The sequence below is a fragment of the Mobula birostris genome, chromosome 7, assembly GCF_030028105.1.
Source record: "Mobula birostris isolate sMobBir1 chromosome 7, sMobBir1.hap1, whole genome shotgun sequence".
Taxonomy (NCBI): domain Eukaryota; kingdom Metazoa; phylum Chordata; class Chondrichthyes; order Myliobatiformes; family Myliobatidae; genus Mobula; species Mobula birostris.
The window spans coordinates 168,965,985-168,992,003 of NC_092376.1; the positions used below are offsets into that span (position 1 = coordinate 168,965,985).

Consider the following 26,019-nt stretch of genomic DNA (forward strand, 5'->3'; position numbering starts at 1 on the left):
GACCCCTCTGGGACAGCACTGGTAACCGGCAGCCAACCAGAATAGGATCCCTTTTTTCCCATTCTCTGTTTCCTGCCAATCAGCCAATGCTCTATCCATGTATGTAACTTTCCCGTAATCCCATGGGCTCTTATCTTGTTAAGTAGCCTCATGTGTGTCACCTTGTCAATGGCCTTCTGAAAATCCAAATATACAACATCCACTGCATCTCCTTTGTCTAGCCTACTTGTAATTTCCTCAAAAAATTGCAATAGGTTTGTCAGGCAGACTTTTCCTTTAAGGAATCCATGCTGAGTTCTGCCTATCTTGTCATATGCCTCCAGGTACTCCATAAACTCATCCTTGACAATTGACTCCAACAACTTCCCAACCACGGATGTCAAGCTAACAGGTCTATAATTTCCTTTTTGCTTCCTTGCCCCGTTCTTAAATAGCGGAGTGACATTTGCAATCTTCCAGTCCTCCAGAACCATGCCAGAATCTATCGACTTTTGAAAGATCATCGCTAATGTCTCCGCAATCTCCACAGCTACGTCCTTCAGAACACAAGGGTGCATTCCATCTGGTCCGGGAGATTTATCTACCTTTACACTATTTTCTCTCTATTTAGAAAAGATCCAGCCCTTCCATTCCTGCTACCAAAGTGCATGACCATACACTTCCCGGCACTGTATTCCACTTGCCACTTCTTTGCCCATTCTTCAAATCTGTCTCCAAGTACTTCCTCAAAACTACCTTTCTCTCCACCTGTCTTGATACTGCCTGCAAACTTTGCAACAAGACCATCAATTAAATCTTCCAAACCATTGACATATAACGTAAAAAGAATCAGTCCCGAAAGCGACCCCTGTGGAACAACACCTGTCACCAGCAGCCAGCCAGTAAAGACTCCTTTTATTCCTACCCTTTGTTCCTGCCAATCAATCACTGCTTTATCTATGTGGGAATCATTCATGTAAATGCAGCCTCATGTGTGGCACTTTGTCAAAAGCCTTCTGAAACTCCCAGTACTTAACATCAACTGATTCTCCTTAGTCTATCCTGCTTGTTATTTCTTTAAAGATTTACAAAAGATTTGTCCTTGAGGAAACCATGTTGACTATGGCCTGTTTTATTATGTGCCTTCAAGTACCCTGAGACCTCATCCTTAATAATCAACTTCAACATCTTCCCAACCACGGAGATGACTAACTGGCCTATGGATTCCTTTCTTCTGCCTCTCTCCCTTCTTGAAGAGTGCAGTGACATTTGTAATTTTCCAGTCTTCTGGAACCATTCCAGAATTTAGTGATTCTGAAAGATCATTACTGATGTCATTAGAATCTCTTCAGCCACCTCCTTCAGAACTCAAAGGTATACATCATCAGGTCCAGGTGACTTATCTACATTCAGACCTTTCAGTTTCCCAACAACCTTCTCTCTAGTTATGGTAATTTCACACATTTTGTGACCCCTGACATCTGGAACTTCCACCATACTGCTAGTGTCTTCCAAAGTGAAGAATGATGTAAAATACTTGTTTAGTTCATCCATCATTTCATTGTCCCCCATTATTACCTCTCCAGCATTGTTTTTCAGTGGTCCAATATACACTCTCGCCTCTCTTTTGCACTTTATGTATCTGTAGAATCTTTTGGTATCCTCTTTAATATTATTGTCTAGCTTACCTTTAGTATTCCATCTTTACCTTCTTAATGACTTTTTTAGTTGCCTACTGTTAGTATTTAAAAGTTTCGCAATCCTCAACTTACCACTAACTTTTGCTCTATTATAGGTCCTCTCTTTAGCTTTTATGTTGGTTTTGACTTCTCTTGTTAGCCATGGTTGTGTCACCTTGCCTTTAGAATACTTTTTTTTAGATTATGAAGACACGCAGTCCTCTTTTATTGTCATTTAGTAATGCATGCATTAAGAAATGATACAATATTCCTCCGGTGTAATACCACAGAAACAGAGGACGGACGAAGACAGAAAAACTAACAAAAACCACATAATTATAACATATATTTAAAACAGTGCAACAATACCATAACTTGATGAAGAACAGGCCATGAGCACAGTAAAAAAGTTCAAAGTCTCTCGAAAGTCCCACATCTCACACAGACGGGAGAAGGAAGAAAAATCTCCCTGCCATGCTCGACCACAGTCCGACTCCGAGTCATCCGAAAACTTTGAGCTCCAATCAGCCCTCCGACACCGAGTACCAAGCACCATCTCTGCCGAACACTTCAACCCCAGCCTCAGTCGCCAGCAGCAGGCAAAGCTGGGGATTTTGGGGACTTCTGTCCGGAGATTCTCGATCGCACAGTAGCAGCGGCAGCTAACTGGGTGTTTCAGAAATTTCTCCCAATGTTCCTCTGTGCTTCTCCCGTCTGTCTCCATCAAATCAGAATTGTCCACGGCATCCTACTTACAAATCATTTCACCGGAGAGCTGTGCGCGCTATATATATGTATATACTGTATATATTTATCCTGTGCCTTACGAAATGATTCCGGAAATTCCAGCCTTGGCTGTTCTACGTCATCCCTGCCAGTGTTCTTTCCCAAGCAATTCTGATCAACTCCTCTCTCATGCCTCTGTAATTCCCTTTTCTCTGCTGTAATACTGTTACATCTGACTTTAGCTTCCCCTCAAATTTCAGGGTGAATTCAATCATATTATGATCACTTACCCTGAAGGATATTTTACCTTAAGCTCTTGAATCAATTCTGGTTCATTGTACAACACCCAATTGAGAATAGCCTTTCCCCAAGTGGGCTCAATCATGAACTGCTCTAAAAAGCCATCTTATAGGCACTCCAGAAACTCCCCCTCTTGGAATCCAGCACCAACCTGATTTTCCCAATCTACCTGCGTATTGAAATTCCTCATGAATACTGTAGCATTGCCCTTTGGTATGCAGTTTCTATCTCTCATTGTAATTTGTAGGTCACATCCTTACTATCCTTTGGGGGTCTGGGTCCATTTTCGCTGAGCTTCAAACATCAGGAGCTGAGGATCATTACGTTGCTGCTGAATTAAAATGCTTTGGAGTCAACTATATTGCAGATTTACAAACTCTGTTCAGCCTACATCTGGAATGTCACATTCAGTTCTGGTCACTCTAATGTATGAAGAACGTGGAGGCTTTCAAGAGGATACAGAGAAGGATTACCAGGTTACTGCCTGGGTTATAGGTCATGCGTGATGGGGAGAGATTTGACTAAGTTGGGTTGTTTTCTATGAAGTGGCAGAGGCTGATGGAAAATCTGATAGTATTTTATAAAATTATACTAGACACCAAATTGTTTTGGAACTGTTGCTTCCTTAGTAATTTTTTTGTTTATAATAGACCACTTGAAGCTGAACACAAATTTAATTTCAACTATTTATATCACATAGGAATTTGGAGAAACAAGAAAATTTTTATTGAATATAATGCGTTTAACGGCACAATGGTGCTGATGCTTAGCAATAGATAAATTAAGTTAAAAATGTTTTTTTGATCATTTTCATATGTAATCAGTGTCTGAAGATTCTTGCATAATTAGCCAGCAATGATGGATTCTTCTTGCGATGATACTGTTTCTCCATGACTGCAATATCCTAGTGAAACCTTTCACCATACTTGTCTCTGACAGCACCAAGATTTGCAGGGAAGAAGTCTAAATGGGAATGCAGAAAATTAATCTTTAGAGACATGTTGCACTTCATCGCTTTGTATTCTTGAAGCCAGCTGTCAACCAAATGCATGTAGTTCGGTGCTCTGTAGCTGAAATTTTCAACATCATCCTTGAATGACCTCTATGAGATTTACTCTGGTCCCATTTGAGATTCTTCAAATTTCCCATCGTTGATGACCTGTTTGATTTGTGGCCCAACAAAGAAGCCCTTCCTTAAACATTTCATCAGTTATTCTGACTTGAGTTACAGAATACACGTGGACTAAGATGTTAACTGTCCTGTGCTATCACCAGTGGGATCATCAGTTGATCTGCCACCTGTCTTCAGGAGACTTGAGTTATGAATTTGAATAACAAATATTGGGAATTATTTTTAAAAATGCTACATAATAGGGAAATCTCATGGTGATTTTCAGTAACAGCCCAAAATCCATAAAATGCACCCAAAAATATTCAGGAAGCAACACCTTTGTTGTCCAGCGTTACGAGGAACGTAGAGTAGAGAGTGGTGTCTTTTTCTAGGTTCTATCACTAGAGGCCATACGTTTAATGTGAGAAGTTCAATGAGCCCCAAGTGGCCCCTCTGAACACTAAGATGTGATCTACATTACCGTTGAATTCATTGGTGAAATTATAAAATATTAGTGAGATGGTCCAAAGGAGGGTATGAGCTTTTTTACACTCAGAGTGTTGAGTGCCTAGAATCTCCTGCTAGGAATGGTAGTCGAGACAAATATGAAGAGAAACACAAAATGCTAGAGGAACTCAGCAGGTCAGGCAGCATCTATGGAAAAGAGTGCAGTCAATGTTTCTTTTGCTTGAGAATTGACACATATGAAGGGATGTTCTAGAGGCTCTTTGACTGACACATAAGTGTGCAGAAAAAGGAGGATATACATACTGATTGTCTATATTTTAAGCTCAATAAGAGATTTTCTTCTGTACAACACTTCATAAGTAGCAGATTTGAATGAATTTTGGGATATCTTAGGTTTGTGAAAGAAAATATTTCGAGAATCTTTGTTCTCAGAATGAGTGTGAAGTGGTTCATTTTGGTAGGTCAAATATGATGGCAGAATATAGTACTAATGATAAGACTCGGCAGTGTGGAGGATCAGAGGGATCTTGGGGTCCAAGTCCATAGGACGCTCAAAACAGCTGCGCAGGTTGACTCGGTGGTTAAGAAGGCATACGGTGTATTGGCCTTCATCAATCATGGAATTCAATTTAGGAGCCGAGAGGTAATGTTGCAGCTATATAGGACCCTAGTCAGACACCACTTGGAGTACTGTGCTCAGTTCTGGTCACCTCACTACAGGAAGGATGTGGAAACCATAGAAAGGGTGCAAAGGAGATTTACAAGGATGTTGCCTGGATTAGGAGCATGCCATATGAAAACAGGCTGAGTGAACTCGGCCTTTTCTCCTTGGAGTGACGGAGGATGAGAGGTGACCTGATAGATGTGTATAAGATGATGAGAGGCATTGATTGTGTGGATAGTCAGAGGCTTTTTCCCAGGACTGAAATGGTTGCCACAAGAGGGCACAGGTTTAAGGTGCTGGGAAGTAGGTACAGAGGAGATGTCAGGGTAAGATTTTTACACAGAGAGTGGTGAGTGCGTGTAATGTCTGCCAGCAACGGTGGTGGAGGCGGATACGATAGGGCCTTTTAAGAGTCTTTTGGATAGGTACATGGAGCTTAGAAAGATAGAGGGCTATGGGTAAGCCTTGTAATTTCTAAGGTAGGGACATGTTCTGCACAACTTTGTGGGCCGAAGGGCCTGTATTGTGCTGTAGGTTTTCTATGTTTCTATGTTTCTAAAAGAGAACAGGTGATCCAGACAAATAATTTTTCTTGAACTTCATTGTGATACTTTGCTTAAGCCTTCCATGCAGGTTTTAACTGAGCTGGTAACAGTATTTATGTTGTGATAAAATTCCATTAGCCAAGCTCTAAGTGTTTCTCATGGTAAACAAAAAAAGTCAAATAAAAAAAGTATTGACTGGAATTTAAGACTTTGAAAGATTTTTTTTCCAACTAATGTCTGTTTGGAATTGTTTTCCACCATCTGTAACATAATTGCATCTTGCATAGTTGATGCTCCCTTATTCAAATGTGCATTGACAAACATTAATATTAAAAACAGAAGCTATATCAATCAGCCTCATTGCACTGGAGCAGACATTGTGACTGTGGTTAAGTTTTATTATAACTGCAAATCAATTTTATAATACCCTTTCAAAACAGATTAAAACATTGACTGGCTGAAATCCATTCAAAGTGATGGTTGCTACAATTAGGTGCCATCTCTTTTCTGGTAGTATCGTCATACACACAATCAGGCCAGCTGCCCCATGCATTGTTATGCAGTGAAATGTGGAACATTTCCTCAGAATTAACTTGTATGAGTCAGAATTAGAAACATGCTTAATATCACTGGGTAATATTAACAAGTTTAATATTAATATAAATAAATACAGCACACTGCAAAAGTCTTAGGCACATGTATATAGCTAGGATGCCTAAGACTTTTGCACAGTACCGGACTTGTCAGTGTGGAGCACTTGTAAATCTGGCGGGAACACAGGATGTTGGGAATGGTGAGAGAGGAACACCACCGGAGGGTTGTGGAACAGGTGGCAGAGAAGTATTGCTGGGGCGGGAGGTGGCACGGTGCTTCCCATTCCCTTCTCTTTTTCCCAACCATGATGCCCCTCTCCCTGCTCCCTTCTCACTCCCAGTCTACAATAAAGACCCATATCAGAATCAGGTTTATTATCCTTCACGTATGTCATGAAATTAGTTTTTTTTGTGGCAGCTGTATAGTGCAATACATGAAATTACTACACTACTGTGCAAAAGACTTTTGCACAGTACTGTATATTAAATTAACTTGAATAAGCAGTGAAAAAAGAGAGCAGAATATTGTGAGGTAGTGCATATGGATTCATTGTCCATTTAGAAATATGATAGCAGAGAGGAAGAAGCTGTCCCTAAAATGTTCAATGTGTGTCTTCAGACTCCTGTACCTCCTCTCTAATGGTAACAATAAGAAAAGGGCAAAATTGTTAACCTAGTCTCAGAAGACGTGTACAATACGATAAAATTCTTTTACAATTTTGCTCATTGGATTTTATTACATCTTGCCAATATATCGAGATTGCAAATCAAAACACAAAAATAGAATTTTCTGGAAACACTCAGCAGGTGAGGCAGTTTCTGTGAAAAGAGAAACTGAGCTAGTATTAACAGAATTAATAGAATTCAACAGAAGGAATACAGGAGCGAGATAGATCAGCTAGTTGAGTGGTGTCAGAGCAGCAGCTAGCACTCAACGTCAGGAAGACCAAAGAACTGATGGTGGGCTTCAGAAAGGGTAAGATAAGGGAACACACACCAGCTCTCATTGAGGGATCTGAAGTGGAAAGAGTGAGCATTTTCAAGTTCTTGGGTGTCAACATCTCTGAGGAACTATCCTGGGCCTTACATATTGATGCAGTTAAAAAGAAAGCATGACAGCAGCTATCAACTCTCATTAGGAGTTTGAGGAGATTTGGTATGTTACTCACAAATTTCTATAGATGCATCGTAGAGAGCATTCTAACTGGCTGCATCACCGTATTGGGTAAGCTGCAAAAAGTTGTGAACTCTGTCAGCTCCATCATGGGCAGTAGCCTCCCCAGCATCTAAGACATCTTCAGGAGCGATGCCTCAAAAAGGCAGCATCCATCCATCGCCCAAGACATGCTCTCGTCTCAGGGAGGAGGTACAGGAGGCTGAAGGCACACACTCAGTGATTCAGGAATAGCTCCTTCTCCTCTGCCATCCAATTTCTGAATTTTTGAACCCATGAACACTACCACACTACTTGTTTTCTCTCTATTTGAACCATTTATTTAATTTAAATTTATATATATATATATACCATAATTTACAGTTTTTATTATTATTATGTATTGTAATGAACTGTTGCTGAATAACAACAAATGTCACGACATATGCCAGTGATATTAAATCTGATTCTGATATTTCAATTTGAAGACCATTTATCGGACCAAAGCGTGTACGACCTGAAAAGTTAACTCTGTTTCTCTTTTCACAAAAGCTACCTGACATGGTGAATGTTTCTAGAATTTTTTGCCTTTGATTTAAGAACACTGCCAAGTGCTCAAACAGACTATAGTGTCCTCACACACAAACTGTACCAAAAATAAAACTGAAAACCTCAGGCATACCACCATAAGACCATAATTCTATTAGTTCTATCAGTCTCAAGATAATCATAGAAAAGGATAGGACTGGTGAGTTTAGGGAGTTAGGCACCAAGTTAAAGGACAGGACCTCCAGGATAGCAATCTCAGGATTGCTACCAGTGCCACGTGCAGGCGGGTTTAGAAATAGTAAGGTAGCGCAGATCAACACCTGGCTGAAGACATGGTGCAAGAAGGAGGGCTTCAGACTTATAGATAATTGAGCAGTTTTCCAGGGAAGGTGGGACCTGTTCCGGCGGGACGGTTTACATCTGAACTGGAGGGGGACGAATATTCTTGCAGGTAGGTTTGCTAGAGAGGCTCCTGTGGATTTAAACTAGATATAAGGGGGGAGGGAAAACAGAGTGTAGGAACAGATGTAACCATATAACCATATAACAATTACATCATAATAACCACCCCATCATCCATATCAATAATATATATTACAAACAACATTGGACCCAGTACAGATCCCTGAGGCACACTGCTGCACACCGTCCTTCCAATCTGACACACAGTTATCCACCACTACTCTCTGGCATCTCCCATCCAGCCACTGCTGAATCCATTTTACTACTTCCATATTAATGCCTAATGACTGAACCTTCCTAACTAACCTTCCGTGTGGAACCTTGTCAAAGGCCTTACTGAAGTCCATATAGACAACATCCACCATTTTACCCTCGTAAACTTTCTTAGTAAACTCGTCAAAAAATTCAATAAGATTTGTCAAACATGACCTTCCATGCACAAATCCATGTTGACTCTTCCTAATCAGATCCTGTCTATCCAGAAAATTGTATATACCATCTCTAAGAATACTTTCCATCAACTTACCCACCACTGACGTCAAGCTCACAGGCCGATAATTACCAGGTTTACTCTTAGAGCCCTTTTTAAACAATGGAACCACATGAGCAATACGCCAATCCTCCGGCACCATCCCCGTTTCTAATGACATTTGAAATATTTCTGTCAGAGCCCCTGCTATTTCTACACTAACTTCCCTCAAAGTCCTAAGGAATATCTTGTCCAGACCCGGAGACTTATCCACTTTTATATTCCTTAAAAGTGCCAGTACTTCCTCTTCTTTAATTGTCATACTTTCCATAACTACCCTACCTGTTTCCTATACCTTACACAATTCAATATCATTCTCCTTAGTGAATACTGAAGAAAAGAAATTGTTCAAAATCTCCCCCATCTCTTTTGGCTCCGCACATAGCCGTCTACTCTGATTCTCCAAGGACCAATTTTATCCCTCACTATCCTTTTGCCACTAACGTAACTGTAGAAACCCTTTGGATTTATTTTCAACTTACTTGCCAAAGCAGCCTCGTATCTTCTTTTAGCTTTTCTAATTTCTTTCTTAAGATTCTTTTTACATTCTTTATATTCCTCGATTACCTCATTAACTCCACGCTGCCTATATTTATTGAAGATCCCTCTCTTTTTCTGAACCAAGTTTCTAATATCTCTTGAAGACCATGGCTGTCTCAAACTTTTAACCTTTTCTTTCAACCTAACAGAAACATAAATATTCTGAACCCTCAAAATTTCACCTTTAAATGACCTCCATTTCTCTGTTACATCCTTCCCATAAAACAAACTTTTCCAATCCACTCTTTCTAAATCCTTTCGCATCTCCTCAAAGTTAGCCTTTCTCCAATCAAAAATCTCAATCCTAGGTCCAGTTCTATCCTTCTGCATAATTACACTGAAGCTAATTGTATTGTGATCACTGGACCCAAACTGCTCCCCAACAAATACCTCCGTCACCTGCCCTGTCTCATTCCCTAACAGGAGATCCAACCCTGCCCGTTCTCTAGTTGGTACCTTTATGTATTGTTTCAAAAAACTATCCTGCACACATTTTACAAACTCCAAACCATCCAGCCCTTTACAGAATGGGCTTCCCAGTCTATGTATGGAAAAATAAAATCTCCCACAATCACAATCTTGTGCTTACTATAAATATCTGCTATCTCCTTATAAACTTGCTCCTCCAGTTCTCGGTCTCTGTTAGGTGGTCTATAATACACCCCTATAAGCATCACAGCACCTTTCCTATTCCTCAATTCCACCCTAATAGGTGTAGGGGCGAAGGAAGATAAAGAAAATAGTAAAGTTGTTTGCACCATTAGTGATAAACAGAGAGTGAGAGGTGGAAAATTTCTGAAATGCATTTATTTCATCTAATCTAATCTAATATAATTTTAATGCTAGGAGCATTATAAGAAAGGTGGATGAGCTTAAACCATGGATTGATACTTGGAAATATGATGTGGTGGATATTAGTGAAACATGGTTATAGGAGGGGTGTGATTGGCAACTAAATATTCCTGGATTTAATTGCTTCAGGTGTGATAGAGGGGGAGGTGTTGCATTGCTTGTCAGAGAAAATATTACAGCAGTGCTCTGGCAGGATAGTTTAGAGGGCTTATTTAGGGAGGCTATTTGGGTGGAACTGAGGAATGGGAAAGGTGTAGTAACACTTATGGGGGTGTATTATAGACCACCAAATGGGGAGCGAGAATTGGAGGAGGAAATTTGTAAGGAGATAGCAGATATTTGTAGTAAGCACAAGGTTGTGATTGTGGGAGATTTTAATTTTCCACACATAGACTGGGAAGCCCATACTGTAAAAGGGCTGGATGGTTTGGAGTTTGTAAAATGTGTGCAGGATAGTTTTTTGCAGCAATACATAGACGTACCAACTAGAGAAGGGGGATTGTTTGGATCTCCTGTTGGGGCATGAGATAGGTCAGGTGATGGAGGTTTGTGCTGGGGAGCGTTTTGGGTCCAGGGATCACAATGCTATTAGTTTCAATATAATTGTGGAGAAGGATAGGACTGGACCCAGGGTTGAGATTTTTGATTGGAGAAAGGCTAACTTTGAGGAAATGCAAAAGGATTTAGAAGGAGTGGATTGGGACAATTTGTTTTATGGGAAGAATATAATAGAGAAATGGAGGTCATTTAAAGGTGAAATTTTGAGGGTACAAAATCTTTATGTTCCTGTTAGGTTGAAAGGAAAGATTAAAAGTTTGAGACAGCATTGGGTTTCAAGGGATATTAGAAATTTGGTTCGGAAAAAGAGAGATATCTACAATAAATATAGGATGCATAGAGTAAATGAGGTGCTCGAGGAATATAAAGAATGTAAAAAGAATCTTAAGAAAGAAATTAGAAAAGCTAAAAGAAGATATGAGGTTGCTTTGGCAAGTAAGGTGAAAATAAATCCCAAGGGTTTCTATAGTTATATTAATAGCAAAAGGATAGTGAGGGATAAAATTGCTCCCTTAGAGAATCAGAGTGGACAGCTACGTGTGGAGCCAAAAGAGATGGGGCAGAATCTGAACAATTTCTTTTCTTCAGTATTCACTAAGGAGAAGGATATTGAATTGTGTAAGACAAGGGAAACAGGTAGGGAAGTTATGGAAACTATGATGATTAAAGAAGAGGAAGTGCTGGCGCTTTTAAGGAACATAAAAGTGGATAAGTCTCCGGGTCCTGACAGGATATTCCCTAGGATCTTGAGGGAAGTTAGTGTGGAAATAGCCGGGGCTCTGACAGAAATATTTCAAATGTCATTAAAAACAGGGATGGTGCCAGAGGATTGGCATATTGCTCATGTTGTTCCATTGTTTAAAAAGGGTTCTAAGAGTAAACCTAGCGATTATCGGCCTGTGAGTTTGATATCAGTGGTGGATAAATTGATGGAAAGTATTCTTAGAAATGGTATATATATAATTTTCTGGATAGACAGGGTCTGATTAGGAACAGTCAACATGGATTTGTTCATGGAAGGTCATGTTTGACAAATCCTATTGAATTTTTTGAAAAGGTTACTAGGAAAGTTGACGAGGGTAAAGCGGTGGATGTTGTCTATATGGACTTCAGTAAGGCCTTTGACAAGGTTCCACACGACGGTTAGCTAGGAAGGTTCAATTGTTAGGCATTAATATTGAAGTAGTAAAATGGATTCAGCAGTGGCTGGATGGGAGACGCCAGAGAGTAGTGGTGGATATCTGTTTGTCAGATTGGAGGCCGGTGACTAGCGGTGTGCCTCAGGGATCTGTACTGGGCTCAATGTTGTTTGTCATATACATTAATGATCTGGATGATGGGGTGGTAACTTGGATGAGTAAGTATGCAGGTGATACTAAGATAGGTGGAGTTGCGGATAATGAAGTAGGCTTTCAAAACTTGCAGAGAGACTTAGGCCAGTTAGAAGAGTGGGCTGAAAGATGGCAGATGGAGTTTAATGCTGATAAATGTGAGGTGCTACATTTTGGTAGGACTAATCAAAATAGGACATACATGGTAAATGATAGGGCATTGAAGAATGCAGTAGAACAGAGGGATCTAGGAATAATGGTGCATAGTTCCCTGAAGGTGGAATCTCATGTAGATAGGGTGGTGAAGAAAGCTTTTGGTATGCTGGCCTTTATAAATCAGAGCATTGAGTATAGGAGTTGGGATGTAATGTTGAAATTGTACAAGGCATTGGTGAGGCCAAATTTGGAGTATTGTGTACAGTTTTGGTCACTGAATTATAGGAAAGATGTCAACAAAATAGAGAGAGTACAGAGAATATTTACTAAAATGTTACCTGGGTTTCATCACCTAAGTTACAGAGAAAGGTTGAACAAGTTGGGTCTTTATTCTTTAGAACTTAGAAGGTTGAGGGGGTACTTGATAGAGGTATTTAAAATTATGAGGGTGATAGATAGATTTGACATCGATAGGCTTTTTCCATTGAGAGCGGGGGAGATTCAAACAAGAGGACATGAGTGGAGAGTTAAACACAGAACACCGTACATTACAGCACAGTACAATGTTGTACCAACGTTTTAACCAGCTCTAAGATCAATCCTACCATTCCATTCTACATAGCCCTCTATTTTTCTGTCATCCATTAGCCTATCTGAGAGTCACTTAAGTGTTCCTAATGTATCTGCCTCCACTGCTATCCTTGACAGGGCATACAAGATACCCATCACATTCCACATAAAAAACAAACCTCTGGCATTCACAATCACTTTAAAGTTATGCCCCTCATAATAGCCATTTTACCCTGGGATGAAGTCCCTGGCTGTCTACTTGATCTCTGCCTCTTATGATCTTTTACACTTCCATCACGTTGCCTCTCATTCTCCATCACGCTGAACAAAACAATTCTACCTCACTCAATCCTTTCTCATAAGACATGGATTCTAACCTAGGCAGCATCCTGCTTAATCTCCTCTGCATCTTCTCTAAGGTCTCCACATCCTTTCTATAATGAGGTGACTAAAACTGAACATAATATTCCAAGTTGGCTAACCAGGGTTTTATGGAGCTGCAATATTACTTCACAGCTCCTGAACGTGAGTCCTCTAACTAATGAAGGCCAACACACTATACGCCAACAACACTATCAATTTGTGCGGCAATATTGACGGATCAATGGATGTTGACCCCTCTGTTCTCCACACTGTTAAGAATCCTGCTATTAACTCTGTATTCTGCTTTCAAACTCAACCTTCCAAAGTGAATCACTTCATATTTTTCTGGGCTGAACTCCACCTGCTGTTTTTCAGCTCAGCTCTGAATAGAGCCATAGAGTCAGAGAAAACCTTTAATAGCACAGAGACAGGCTACTCGGCCCATATAGTCTTTACCAAACCATTTAAACTGCCTAGTCCCATTGACCAGCACCCGGACCACAGCCCTCCATATTCCTCCCTTTCATATACCTATTCAAGCTTCTCTTAAAGGTTGAAATCAAAATCACATTCACCACTTGTGCTAGCAGCTCATTCCACACTCTCACCCCCTCTGATTGAAGCGGTCTCCCAGTCTGCGTCGGGTCTCGTCAATATATAAAAGGCCACATTGGAAGCACACTGGGAGACCGCTTTGCTGAACACCTACGCTCTGTCCACCAGAGAAAGCAGGATCTCCCAGTGGCCACACATTTTAATTCCACGTCCCATTTCCATTCTGACATGTCTATCCACAGCCTCCTCTACTGTAAAGATGAAGCCACACTCAGGTTGGAGGACCAACACCTTATATTCCGTCTGGGTAGCCTCCAACCTGATGGCATGGACATTGACTTCTCTAACTTCCGCTAATGCCCCACCTCCCCCTCGTACCCCATCTGTTACTTATTTTTATGCACACATTCTTTCTCTCACTCTCCTTTTTCTCCCTCTGTCCCTCTGAATATACCCCTTGCCCATCCTCTGGCTCCCCCCCCACTTGTCTTGCTTCCCGGACCTCCTGTCCCATGATCCTCTCATATCCCTTTTGCCTATCACCTGTCCAGCTCTTGGCTCCATCCCTCCCCCTCCTGTCTTCTCCTATCATTTTGGATCTCCCCCTCCCCCTCCAACTTTCAAATCCCTTACTCACTTTTCCTTCAGTTAGTCCTGACGAAGGGTCTCGGCCTGAAACGTCGACTGCATCCCTTCCTAGAGATGCTGCCTGGCCTGCTGCGTTCACCAGCAACTTTTATGTGTGTTGCTTGAATTTCCAGCATCTGCAGAATTCCTGTTGTTTACACAATACTCCAAATTAGGCCTACCAACATCTTATAAAACTTCAACTTTAAGTTACATCTTTAAGTAAAAGTCCTAACTTGAAGAAAGACTAATTTTCATCGCATCAAACAGGAACTCTCAAAGTTGATTTGGAGAGACTATTTGCAGGTAAATGTGAGAACAAAATAAGCTACATATGGTGCACAACAGAGTCATATAGCTGAGAAACAGACTCTTCGGCTCACTGGGTCTGTGTTCACTATCAACCAAACTTCAGCAATAGTCCTATTTGTTACTTCCCATTGTTCCCATCAATCCCAACCCTCCCCATTCTGCCAGTTGCAGTACAGTAGGAAACTCACAGTGGCTAATTGACTTACCAGACCATACAACTATGTGCTATAATAAGAAAAACCATCACAAGGAGAGCGTGCAGGCTCCATGCACACAAGGCAAGAAGTCAGGACCTGGGACACCAGAGCTGTGAGCTATCATCTCTACTTCCTGCTGCCCCTACTTCCGATGGTCTTCCGTAATGTGATCTAAGTTATGAAGCTTGGCTCCAGAAGATGTTTTAGTGGAATGGTCTACCATAAATGGTTTATGTCTTATTGAACAAATTTAACAGCACAAGAAACATAGAAACATAGAAACATAGAAAATAGGTGCAGGAGTAGGCCATTCAGCCCTTCGAGCCTGCACCGCCATTTATTATGATCATGGCTGATCATCCAACTCAGAACCCCGCCCCAGCCTTCCCTCCATACCCCCTGACCCCCGTAGCCACAAGGGCCATATCTAACTCTCTCTTAAATATAGCCAATGAACTGGCCTCAACTGTTTCCTGTGGCAGAGAATTCCACAGATTCACCACTCTCATTGTGAAGAAGCTGTTGAATCTAAAAGATCCCGATTTATGCCCTAAAGCAGTGGTTCCTGACTTTTTTTTACACCATGGACCAATATCATTAAGAAAGGAGTCTGTGGACCCCAGGTTGAAAACCCTTGTACTAAACCTCCCCTCTTCCTTCTTCATCTAAGCACAATAACACCGCCTTCAATTTGAATCTTCTGTTTGAATTTACTGTTTCCATCATTCTCTTAAATTCATCCATCCATGCCAATCACTTTAATCACTCCTTGTGGTAGCATTCTAACCACCATCAGAGTAAAGAGGTTTGGCCTTGAATTCCCCACTGGATTCATTCATGACTATTTTATACTTATGGCCTTGATTCTCACCTTGGCCACAAATGGACACATTTCCTCCAAGTCTGCACTACCAAATCTATTAATAATTTTAAAGATTGCCAAGAGATTACCACAGAGCCTTCCTTCTTCTCACATATGTAGGATAGTTGAGAAAGAGGAAGAGAGAGAGAGAGGATGGGGAAAAAGGAGCGGAAAAGAGGGTAGGAAAGTGTTGGAGAGGAAGAGCAAGAGTGAGAGAGAGAGGAAAGGGGTGGGAGTGGGAGATGGAGAGGGAGAAGGAGAGGAAAAAGGAGAGGGTGTGGGAGAGAATGAGGGAGAATGAGAGAGGGAGAGAAAAGGACAAAGAGAGAGAGCGAGAGAAAGAGAGAGGGGGGGACAGAGAGCAGAGAGAGAGAGAATATGTAATTTCAGTAAAGCATTTTCATAAAATATTTCAGCAGACAAACAGAGCCTTGTCCATGGTCACTATCATCCCATTTACCAGCACTTGATCCATACTTTCTTTGCCTTGGCAATTCAAATTCCCATCCTGATACTTCTTGAAATGTAAAAACATTACTTGAAATGGAAGTGATTCTGATTCTGAAAGTGTACCTGAGGATTTGTTTTCTGCTGGGCTGTTACAATTTCGATGTATGCTATTAAGCAGGTGGCTCCTTTTCTATCTTCAGAGGTGCACCATATGGTTCGTCTTGCAAAATAAATTTCCTAATATTCCATATTTGTATGATGTATGAAGCTGTGCATAGGCTCATTTATAACAGTGACACCCTGACATAAGGTGACATTATTACAGGTGATATAAGATAGTCATACTAATTTTACATAAAATAGTATGGCACCGTGCTAAACTTTTAACTTACTCCAAGATCGATCTACACTTTCCCCTTTGTAGCCCTTTATTTTTCATTCATTTATGTGCCTATTTAAGTTTCTTAAATCTTCCTAATGTATCTGCCTTTATCATCACCCCGGCAGGATACACCACGCACCTACCCTGCTCTGTGTTAAAGAGAAACCTACTTCTGATATCCCTCTCTATACTTTCTTCCAATCACCTTAAAGTTGTGCCCAAGTAAAATTAAAAGTTTAGAATAGTTCTTGCTACTTGTTTAAAGTTCCAACCAACAGGAAAAATATCACTAAGATTGAAAGAGTACAGAGAAAATTTACAAGGATTTTGCCAGGACTTGTGGACCTGAATTTTAGGGGAAGGTTGACTGGATTTGGAGTTTATTCCATGGAGCATAGGAGAATGGGAGGAGTTTGATAGTGAATAGAATAGAACCTTACTGTCATTGCTCAAGATAACGAGATTGTGGTGCTACTCCAGTCTGTGCAAAACAGATATTTACAACGCATGTGGTACGGCTTAATTTAAAAAATCCCATATTTACGTTCAACACGTGACTTTCATAGTCCGTAACACTCAAAGACCATTGGCAAGCCAGGGGTCAGCATTATTCAGCTGCACAACAGCCTTTAGGAAGAAACTGTTCTTCAGTCTTACTGTCTTTGTTTCTGTATTTCCTTCCAGATGGCAGGAGATTGAACAGACAGTGTCTGGAACGGGATGGGTCTTTAGTGATGTTATGAGCATGAGAGGTATACAAAATTATGAAGGGTATAGATAGGATGAATGCAAGCAGGCTTTATTCCACTGAGTTTGGGTGATACAAGAACTAGAGGTTGAGGGTTAATAATGAGAGATGAAACATTTAAGGGAAACATCTTGACTAAGAGAGTGCAGTGAGTGCAAAGTAATGATGCGGGTTCGATTTCAAAGTTTAAGAGAAGTTTGAATAAGTACATGGATGGGAGCAATATGGAGCGCTATGGTCCAGGTGCAAGTTGATGGGACTAGACAGAATAACAGTTCAGCATGGACTAGATGGGCTGAACAGTCTCTTTCTGTGCGTTATGACTCTAATGATAGGCTGGAAATCATTTCTTTGTAGCCAGAAGCTTTCATCAAGGATCAAGGATTATCTTTATTTTCCATATACATTTACATGTATTAGGATTTGCTGTGGAGTGTTGACACTATAAGCAACAAAAAAAGATAACATTCAACAAATATAAAGAATAACAAATTATATAAAATAATGCTAGATATATGAATATGGAATAAAATCCATATGGATTAAATGCCACCATGTACTTACAATATAAACTGCACTATAAAACATAGTTTAAAGTAGATACAATGCAATGGAGTGACTGAGGTGATGGATAGAGGGGGACCAGTGGAGGCTAACTAGAATGGTTAATCAGATTAAATGCCTGAGGAAAGAAACTTTAAAGGTGGCATGAAGTATTTTTTTTTTGTTTCACTAGCCCTATAATGCTTTCTAGAAGTAAGCTTTTGGAAAAGGCAGCTAGTGTTGGTGTTGAGTTTGGTATCCAATCCAAAATATTTCCCATTTAAAAATAGAGCTCTTGCTTTATAGAACTGAGAAACCACTACAATCGAATTTCGAGCTTGCTAACAATTATTGATTCAACAGAGAGATGGATTAGTTACCAGGAAAAGAATCAACTTTAGGAGATTACACTCAACTTCACTTGCCTCAACACTGAACTGCTCCCACAACCTACGGACTCACTTGCAAGGATGCTTCACCTCATGGTATTGATATTTATTGCTTATTTATTTATTTATTATTTCTTTTTGTCCTTTTTTTTTATATTTGCACAGTCTTTTGCCTGCCCTTTACTGTGGTCTTTCATTGATTTTATTATGGTTATTAGATTCTCAGGGTGAACATTATGTACTTTGATAATTAATTTACTTTGGACTTCGAACTCCAAACTTCACAAAACCCACTCCTTTAGTTTGCGAGATACCCACACAAGTGTAAACCTGAGTTGACATCCATTTGGAAGGAGAGAACCCTGCAGTAGTTTCCCACCATCCTGTGGGTATACAAATTATGAGTGGTATAGACAGGGTAAATGTAAACAGGCATTTTCTGCTGATATTGGGTGAGAGTAGAACTAGAGATCATAGGTTAAGAAATCACCCCTATAATCTGTGCTCCATTACCCCTATGAACTGTACTTTTGAAAGAGAGAGAGAGAGAGAGGTATTTAACACCAACATCTTGTTTTGAAAAGAGAGAGAGAGATGAAGACTAACTTTTGGACTGTCACTTTAAGGCACGAGAATAACTTTTGGATTTCTGCTGAGTTAGAGAGAGAGAGAGCACCGAGCAGCTCGTAAGTCACTATGGAGACCAAGGGCAGCGTTATTTGATGGACAATCGATGTTATAATTTCTCTGGAGTATGTTTATACTTTCTCCAAGGACATTTGCCTGCTTGTACATTTCTTACACAGAGAAGGGAAGGAGGAGTTATTTGAGAGACAGTTGGTACTCAGTACAGTGAGATAAATAGGAAGTCAGATGATAGACCTGGAGACACATGGCTTGGGACACTGAATGAGCTTTGTTGTGCCCGCAGAAAATGTGGGTTTTTGGAGGATCGATCAGGCGGATCGATCAGTGGCTCTTGCAGTGAGGAAAAGGAGTGACCAGTGGGGAGTTGTCCATGTGTCCACCTTTGCCTGGGTTGATAGCTCCACCACAGAAAAATAGTCCCCTTTGTTGTGGTCACAGTCGGCGACTTTTAAAGGATTTTGGAGGACAACGAGAAGATCGACGGTGTCAGCTCACCTGAAGACTCAAATCTCTCTCCCTCTCTCTCTCCATCACTACTCAGCTCAATACCACGAACTGAACTGAACTTTATTCATCATTGTAAGACTATCTATTTACCCCTAGATTTGAAGAAGCTTGGTTTTCATATATATTTCCACAGTTACTGATTTACTTACTTATATATAATCATTGCTAACCTGTTTGATTTATCTACATTTATATTACTGTATTGCGTAGTTACTAATAAATAATATTAGTTAATAGCAATACTGCACTCCGAAGTGTTTTCCATCTCTGCTGGCTCTTTAACCCATTACAGGGCACGTGACAAGGGTGAAAGATGAAATGTTTAAAGGGAACATGAGGGGGATCCTCTTCACTCAGAGGGTGGTGAAAATGTGGACGAGCTATCAGCAGAAGTAGTGGATACGGGTTCAGTTTCAATATTTTAGATAAGCACATGTATGGAAGGGGTATGGAGGGCTATGGGTTGACGGGACTAGACAGTACAATAGCTTGGCAAGGACTAGTTGTGCCAAAGAGGCTCTTCTGTGTTGTGCTCTGTGAATATGATTGGATCCTTCAGCTAACAGTGGGAAAGTGAAAGTGATAAAAGGGACACAGAGGTAGTTTTCAAAGTTCACAAGTCTGGTCAGTTTACTCTGTAACTCAGATGGGGATTAGTATTCAGTCTGAGGTGTGGTACAAAGTTTAACCCCGGGGTGAAAGAGTCTATATCAGAACAGATGATCAATTTATCTTTTGTGTCCTGCCTAGTGTAAAAGGGTAAGTTTGGAGAAAAATCATCCTGTCCCAGCTGCCAGAAATTGTGTTAAAGCACAACACTACCCTCAATTTCCTTTACCTCTGGGTCTTGGAAGCCTCTTCCATGTATAGGCTAGGACTTTATTCCCTGGAGCGTAGGAGAACGAGACGAGATTTGACAGAGGTGTACAAAATTATGAGGGGTAGAGATTGGGTGGTGGGGTGGAGATATGTCTTGACTAAAGCAGGTGCAAAGATGATCTTTCCCTCTACTAGCCTTCAGGATGAGGTATAGCACCTGCTTAGCCACCCGATCGAGGTCATGTGAAGCCATGGGAGGAGGTGGTGGATGGTCGTATGAGCAGCTAGTGCACATCACAAGTGCTGCTTATGCAGCCACTGACACTAGGCAGACAACTGATAATAGCCTGTCGTGTAAAGAAACTGCCCAGAAGAAGGCAATGGCAAAGCATTTCTGGAGAAAAATTTCCAAGACCAGTCATGGTCATGGAGACCGTGATCACTCACATCATATCAGACCAGTAGAACCCCGCAGCTGCCTGTCAGGTGTTTGTACATTCTCCCCTTGACCACATGGATTTCCTTCGGGTTCTTTGGTTTCCTCCCACAGTCTAAAGACATACCAGTTGGTAGGTTAATTGGTCACTGTAAATTGTCCTGTAATTAACCTCAGATTAAATTGAGGGACTGCTGAGTGCATGACTTGAAGGGCCAGAAGGGCCTACTCCGTGCTTTATCTTAATAAATAAACAGGACATAATGATGGTGATGATAGGTAAGGTTAATGCAAGCAGCCTTTTTTCACTGACGTTAGGTTAAGGTTCCTATCTAAAGGTTCCTGGAGGTCATGATAAAACCTGCCCAACAGATTACTCTAAGGCTGCTGTCTTTTATAATTTTTTAATGGAATCTTTACCTCCATGGAGTGGAATCATCGCTCACTTCTCATCCCACGTTCATTAAATCCAGTAGTGATTTAACTTTAGTAGAAAATTGTTTAAATTTTTTTATACCTTTTCTGTCCTACCCCATCAATTTTGGGAGGTTAAGATTCACACAATAATTTGCATCTCACTTCCACACACACACACACACACACACACACACACACACACACACACACACAAATTTTCTCCAAGAACTAAATGAACATACTGGAATTAATTAGATAATTAATGCATTATGGGTGTGTGATAGCAAGAACTTGTAATTAGGTAACAGCTTGTCACAAACTCAGCATGTCTCATGGCTTTACAACCAGCAATTTGAAAGAAAAACAACTACTGCTTATATACCTCTTTTGCAACTCACGATGCCACCCCAAATCAAATGCCTCTCTACATTAGGGACTTACCTCTGAATATTTTCCCTCCTCTTGGCTGACTACTGATAGCTTGCAAGAACTAGAGAGGAAATATCCAGCAACCAAGTTGGATAAAAGCAAAATCCAGTATTTAGAATCTAAACACAACAACTTGCTGAAAACCCCTGGCAGAGAAACTGGTTGAAAACATGTGTACAGAATTATAGGAAGTTATAGTACAGATGAAGACCATTCAGCCCATCATAAACAGAATCATGTTAATTATCACTGACATATATCACAACGTTTGATGTTTTGTGGCAGCAGAACTGTGCAAGAAATTAAAAATTGCTCTAAGTTACAATAGGAAATAAAAGAGGTATAGTGAGGTAGTGCTCATGGGTTCATTGACTATATAGAAATCTGATGTCGGAGGGAGAAGAAATTGCCATTAAAATATTGAGCATGCATTTTCAGATGCCTGGCAGCAAAGGGCATTTGAGAATAATTTCACTTCCTAGCACTTGTTGCATATTTCTCCTGGTTCTAGTTCTTCAAAGTCAAAGTAAATTTATTTTCAAATAACCAATTTATCACATATGTTGAGATTCATTTTCTTGCAGGCATTTACAAGAAAATAAAGAAACCAATAGAATTTATGAAAACTATACATGAATAAAGATTGATAAACAACCAATGTGCAGAAGAAGACAAATTGTGCAGAAAAAAAATAGACAGACATACAGATAAATAATGCTGAGAACTTGAGTTGTAGAGTCCTTGGAAGTGAATCTGTAGCTTGTGGATTCACTTTAGTGGTGGGGTTACTGAAGCCATCCATGCTGGCTCAGGAGCCTGTTATTTCTATGGTAATAACTATTCCTGGACCTGGCGGTTGGGGCTTGAGGCTCCTGTCCTCCTTCCTGATGACAGCAGTGAGAAGGGAGCATAACCTTAATGATGGACCCTACTTTCCTGTAGGAGTGCTCAATAGTGTGCTTGATGGTAATAATCAATTGGACATTGAAATAAGGTATAGAGAAGTAAACAAAATAAGGGCTTCTGCCTTCGTCACCCTTTCAGACGGTGACTTCAAGTCTCCCACCACGCTTTGGATTAAATGAGTGTTCCAAAGCTCCCCTCTAATACTTGTAACAATTTCATTAACCCACATCAGCTGGTTATTGACCATTCTACTGAGGTACTTCCATTTCATGCTGTCTGAATCAGTCCCAATTAAATATCCCTTCAGTCTCCATCTTTGAATTGAAAAGAGATCCATTTCAATTGTTAATTCCTCGTGCATAAAACTTCTCCATTTCTGAGTACATGCTGGTAACTTAAGTATTATTTGCTAAAAATGAATCATTTTCTGCATTGCAAAACAATCTTCGTTAAACAGGGAAAAGTAGAGTACCTAACCATTTCCATTCCAATACATCACACTGTACATAAACTTTGAGATAGACGTTGAAGCATTCTTAAGATATGCAATCTTTGAACTCAATAAGCAATTTATTTAAATAGTAATATAACACATCTGAAAAATTAGCAATAAATATTACAGAATAAAAATAATGAATATCTTCATACTCAGTGATCTCTGATTTTCTTCCTGTTAGAAGCTATTCCTAATTCCTTTTGCGATATGAATTGTCACTATAGATGCATAGATTCCAATAAGAATTTAAAATATTACATTGCTGTGTAATTGCATTGTAAGTGCTCTACTGAAAATTCAATTACTAAATCAGTTTATTTCATTTCAAAATGTTGAATTAATAAATCAAAATGTATACAGAACAATATTTTAAATAGTTCAGCCTCTAGAATGACTTATAATGCTAACAGAAATTTTAAGATAAAAAATACTTCTTAAAAATAAAGCAGCTTTTTTACAAATATTATCTCAATCTTTGTCACAGTATAATGGAGCTGATCTGCCTTCACAATGAAAGCAGAATTGTTATATTGTAAATTCTGTTATAATAATTCCTTCATTGTAGGTAATGTTCCCCTGCTCCTGCAACAAATACACTGAAGAACTATAACCTTGGTAATATGACCCTTTTTACTATGAATTACTTTGCTAGACTACGCTAGCTGATGTTAATAACGTATAATCGTACATCTGAATGATAGTTTGTTAACTGAATGTTAAAAACAATAAATTATGCCACTTATGCCTGTGGTGTTACCTACCGATTCCCAAGACACACTTTGATGACTTATAACATATCTTCCTGATCTCCAGTCCTGTCATTTGAAGTTATTTGCCGCTGTATTTCTATCTGTTTTATGGGGATTATTTTTCACAAGTTTTCAGTAAATCACCACAGAAAATTGAACGGACCTGCATTCTACATTATCAACATTAGCCACTTGTGTAAAAAATGGTACGCGCCTATTGTAAACAGACACCTCTGACAAAATAATTAACCAAAGTACATGAGGTATATATAATATTCCAGTTTACACTAAAAGCAAGCAGCCTTAGGTATGCAAGATTTGGATTAATATATTAATATTTATTCATGGTCGATTTGCTACATCTTATTTTCTTAACCCCTTTCCACCAAGAACAGGACGCAACTCTTTGAAACAAGAAAGGAAAGGATAAGAACTGTAAACCTTACTGAAGTTGCATCTTTTCCGTCCACCAGTGTTAGATCGTCCAGGTACCAGACCTTCTGAGTTACGAATGTCTCTTTAAGGCCATGATTTAAAATTTTTAGAGAAGTGATATGCACCTCCTCATCTCTGGTGACTAAAATTTTTAGAAAGAAGACATTGCAGAGAAAGTTATAACATCAAAATCTTGCAATGGTTTAAAAGATCCATAAATCATTGCACAATGAAAAGGTTTAACTTGATTAAATAGTAAGACATTGCTTTGTTTCATTGACTACCTGTAATGCATAAGACGTAATCTTCATTTTCTTCAGATATCTGAATTGGCAGAATGTGGATCAAGCGTTCTCCTTTTGGACCAAAAACATTCTCTTGAAGCATTGCCTTCCATACGGATGTCATTTCTGTTACAAGTGAAATGATTTGGCACTCTCCTTATGCTTCGGTGAGAAAGATGCATTTTACTATTCAAAGGAGTTGTAGTTAGAGCGTGCTGAGAGCTATACATAAAATTGTATTGGCTTGGGGAAAAAAAAGGAGATAAAAAGTACTGCACTTTGAAGTGATGAGACCCATTAACAATCCATTAAATTCTGGACAATGAAGTAATGAGTCTGTGGATTGTTTAAAATGTTTGGTTGGGAGGGCAGTCCGTAACCTGAGATTACACATCGATTGTCAAAACCAGGCAGAGGCCAGTCCAAGCAGAGACAGAAACTGAAAGTGGAATGACGGATGCCTAAGTATCCTAACCCATTTCCAGACGTGAGCTGTGTAAACGGGAGCTGCCAACAATCTGTATTAACTGAATGGCTTGTTGTTATTCCTGAGCATTTAGTGCAGAATGATGGTGTCAATGATGCAGATGGAATTAGTTAGAGATGAACTCTACTTCCTGGAATGTATGCGGATTAACAACATTTAGTCCAGGCTGCTAGCTCAGGTCTCAGGAGAATTCAACTGTTGGAGAATGATGGGCTTTTCACGTAACAGAAAGGCATTTTACATTTAAGTAAGGTTACCATAGCAACTTTCCTTATCCACTGCCAGTCCATTAGTGCTAGATCACAGTTGTGCCATTAAAGACCCGTTAGATCTGATAACTTAGAAGTTGCTTAAAACGCTGTGCCATTCTTTTCTCACACAACAATAATAGGTTCAGGGTATTGATTATGATACTATATGACTCATAAACTCCACTATCTGTTTATTTTAACATTTATTGCAATTCTGTTAAAATATTATTACATGTGTTTATTGTATCTTTGACTATTTGCTTCTTTTTATTGTTTGCATGATTTGTTTTTTTTCTCTTTGCACATTGGGTGTTTGAATCTTTTCTTAATGAGTACTTTTGGGTTTCTTTGTTTTATGGCTGACTCTAAGAGAGCAAATCTCAAGGTTGTATAATGTAGGCATACTTTGATGGTAAATGTACTTTGAACTTCGAAGTGCTACAGACAATGGGCAAAAACATAGCCAGAAATTAAGAATTAGTCATATATTAGTCTCACATCATTTTTAATATTATCCCTTCACCTTTTATTATTTGCACTACACCTGCCAATAAGATGCAAGCACTGTCTTAAAGACTTATGGTTAAGAATTGGTACTCGCTATTTTAGATATACACTCAGTGGCCGCTTTATTAGGTATACCTACACACCTGCAAATATCTAATCAGCCAGTCACATGAAAGCAAATTAATGCATAAAAGCATGCAGAAATGGTCAAGTGGTTCAGCTGTTGTTCAGAACAAATATCAGAATGGGGGAAGAAACGTAATCTTAGTGACTTTGCCCATGGAATGGTTTTCGGTTCAAAGTTCAAAGTAAACTTATTATCAAAGTACATATATGTCACCATATGCAACTCTGAGAATCATTTTCTAGTTGGCATACTCAACAATTCCACAATAGAATAATAACCAGACTAGAATCAGTGAAAGACAGCACCAACTGGATGTTCAAACAGTGTG

The 26,019-nt window shown here is 39.7% G+C and overlaps 1 protein-coding gene across 1 annotated transcript in view; it reads right to left on the reverse strand.

Annotated features, from left to right (window-relative positions):
- Window positions 1-24,856, reverse strand: part of LOC140200882 (exocyst complex component 1-like) — a 38,483-nt gene extending 13,627 nt beyond the window's left edge. The window contains exons 1-2 of the mRNA XM_072264519.1: window positions 24,320-24,856; window positions 24,047-24,177 (exon numbers count right to left, since the gene is read on the reverse strand). Coding sequence (XP_072120620.1) covers window positions 24,047-24,177; window positions 24,320-24,443 — 255 coding nt within the window. The 5' untranslated portion in view covers window positions 24,444-24,856. The remainder of the gene's footprint in view (window positions 1-24,046; window positions 24,178-24,319) is intronic.
- Between the last annotated feature and the right edge of the window lie 1,163 nt (window positions 24,857-26,019).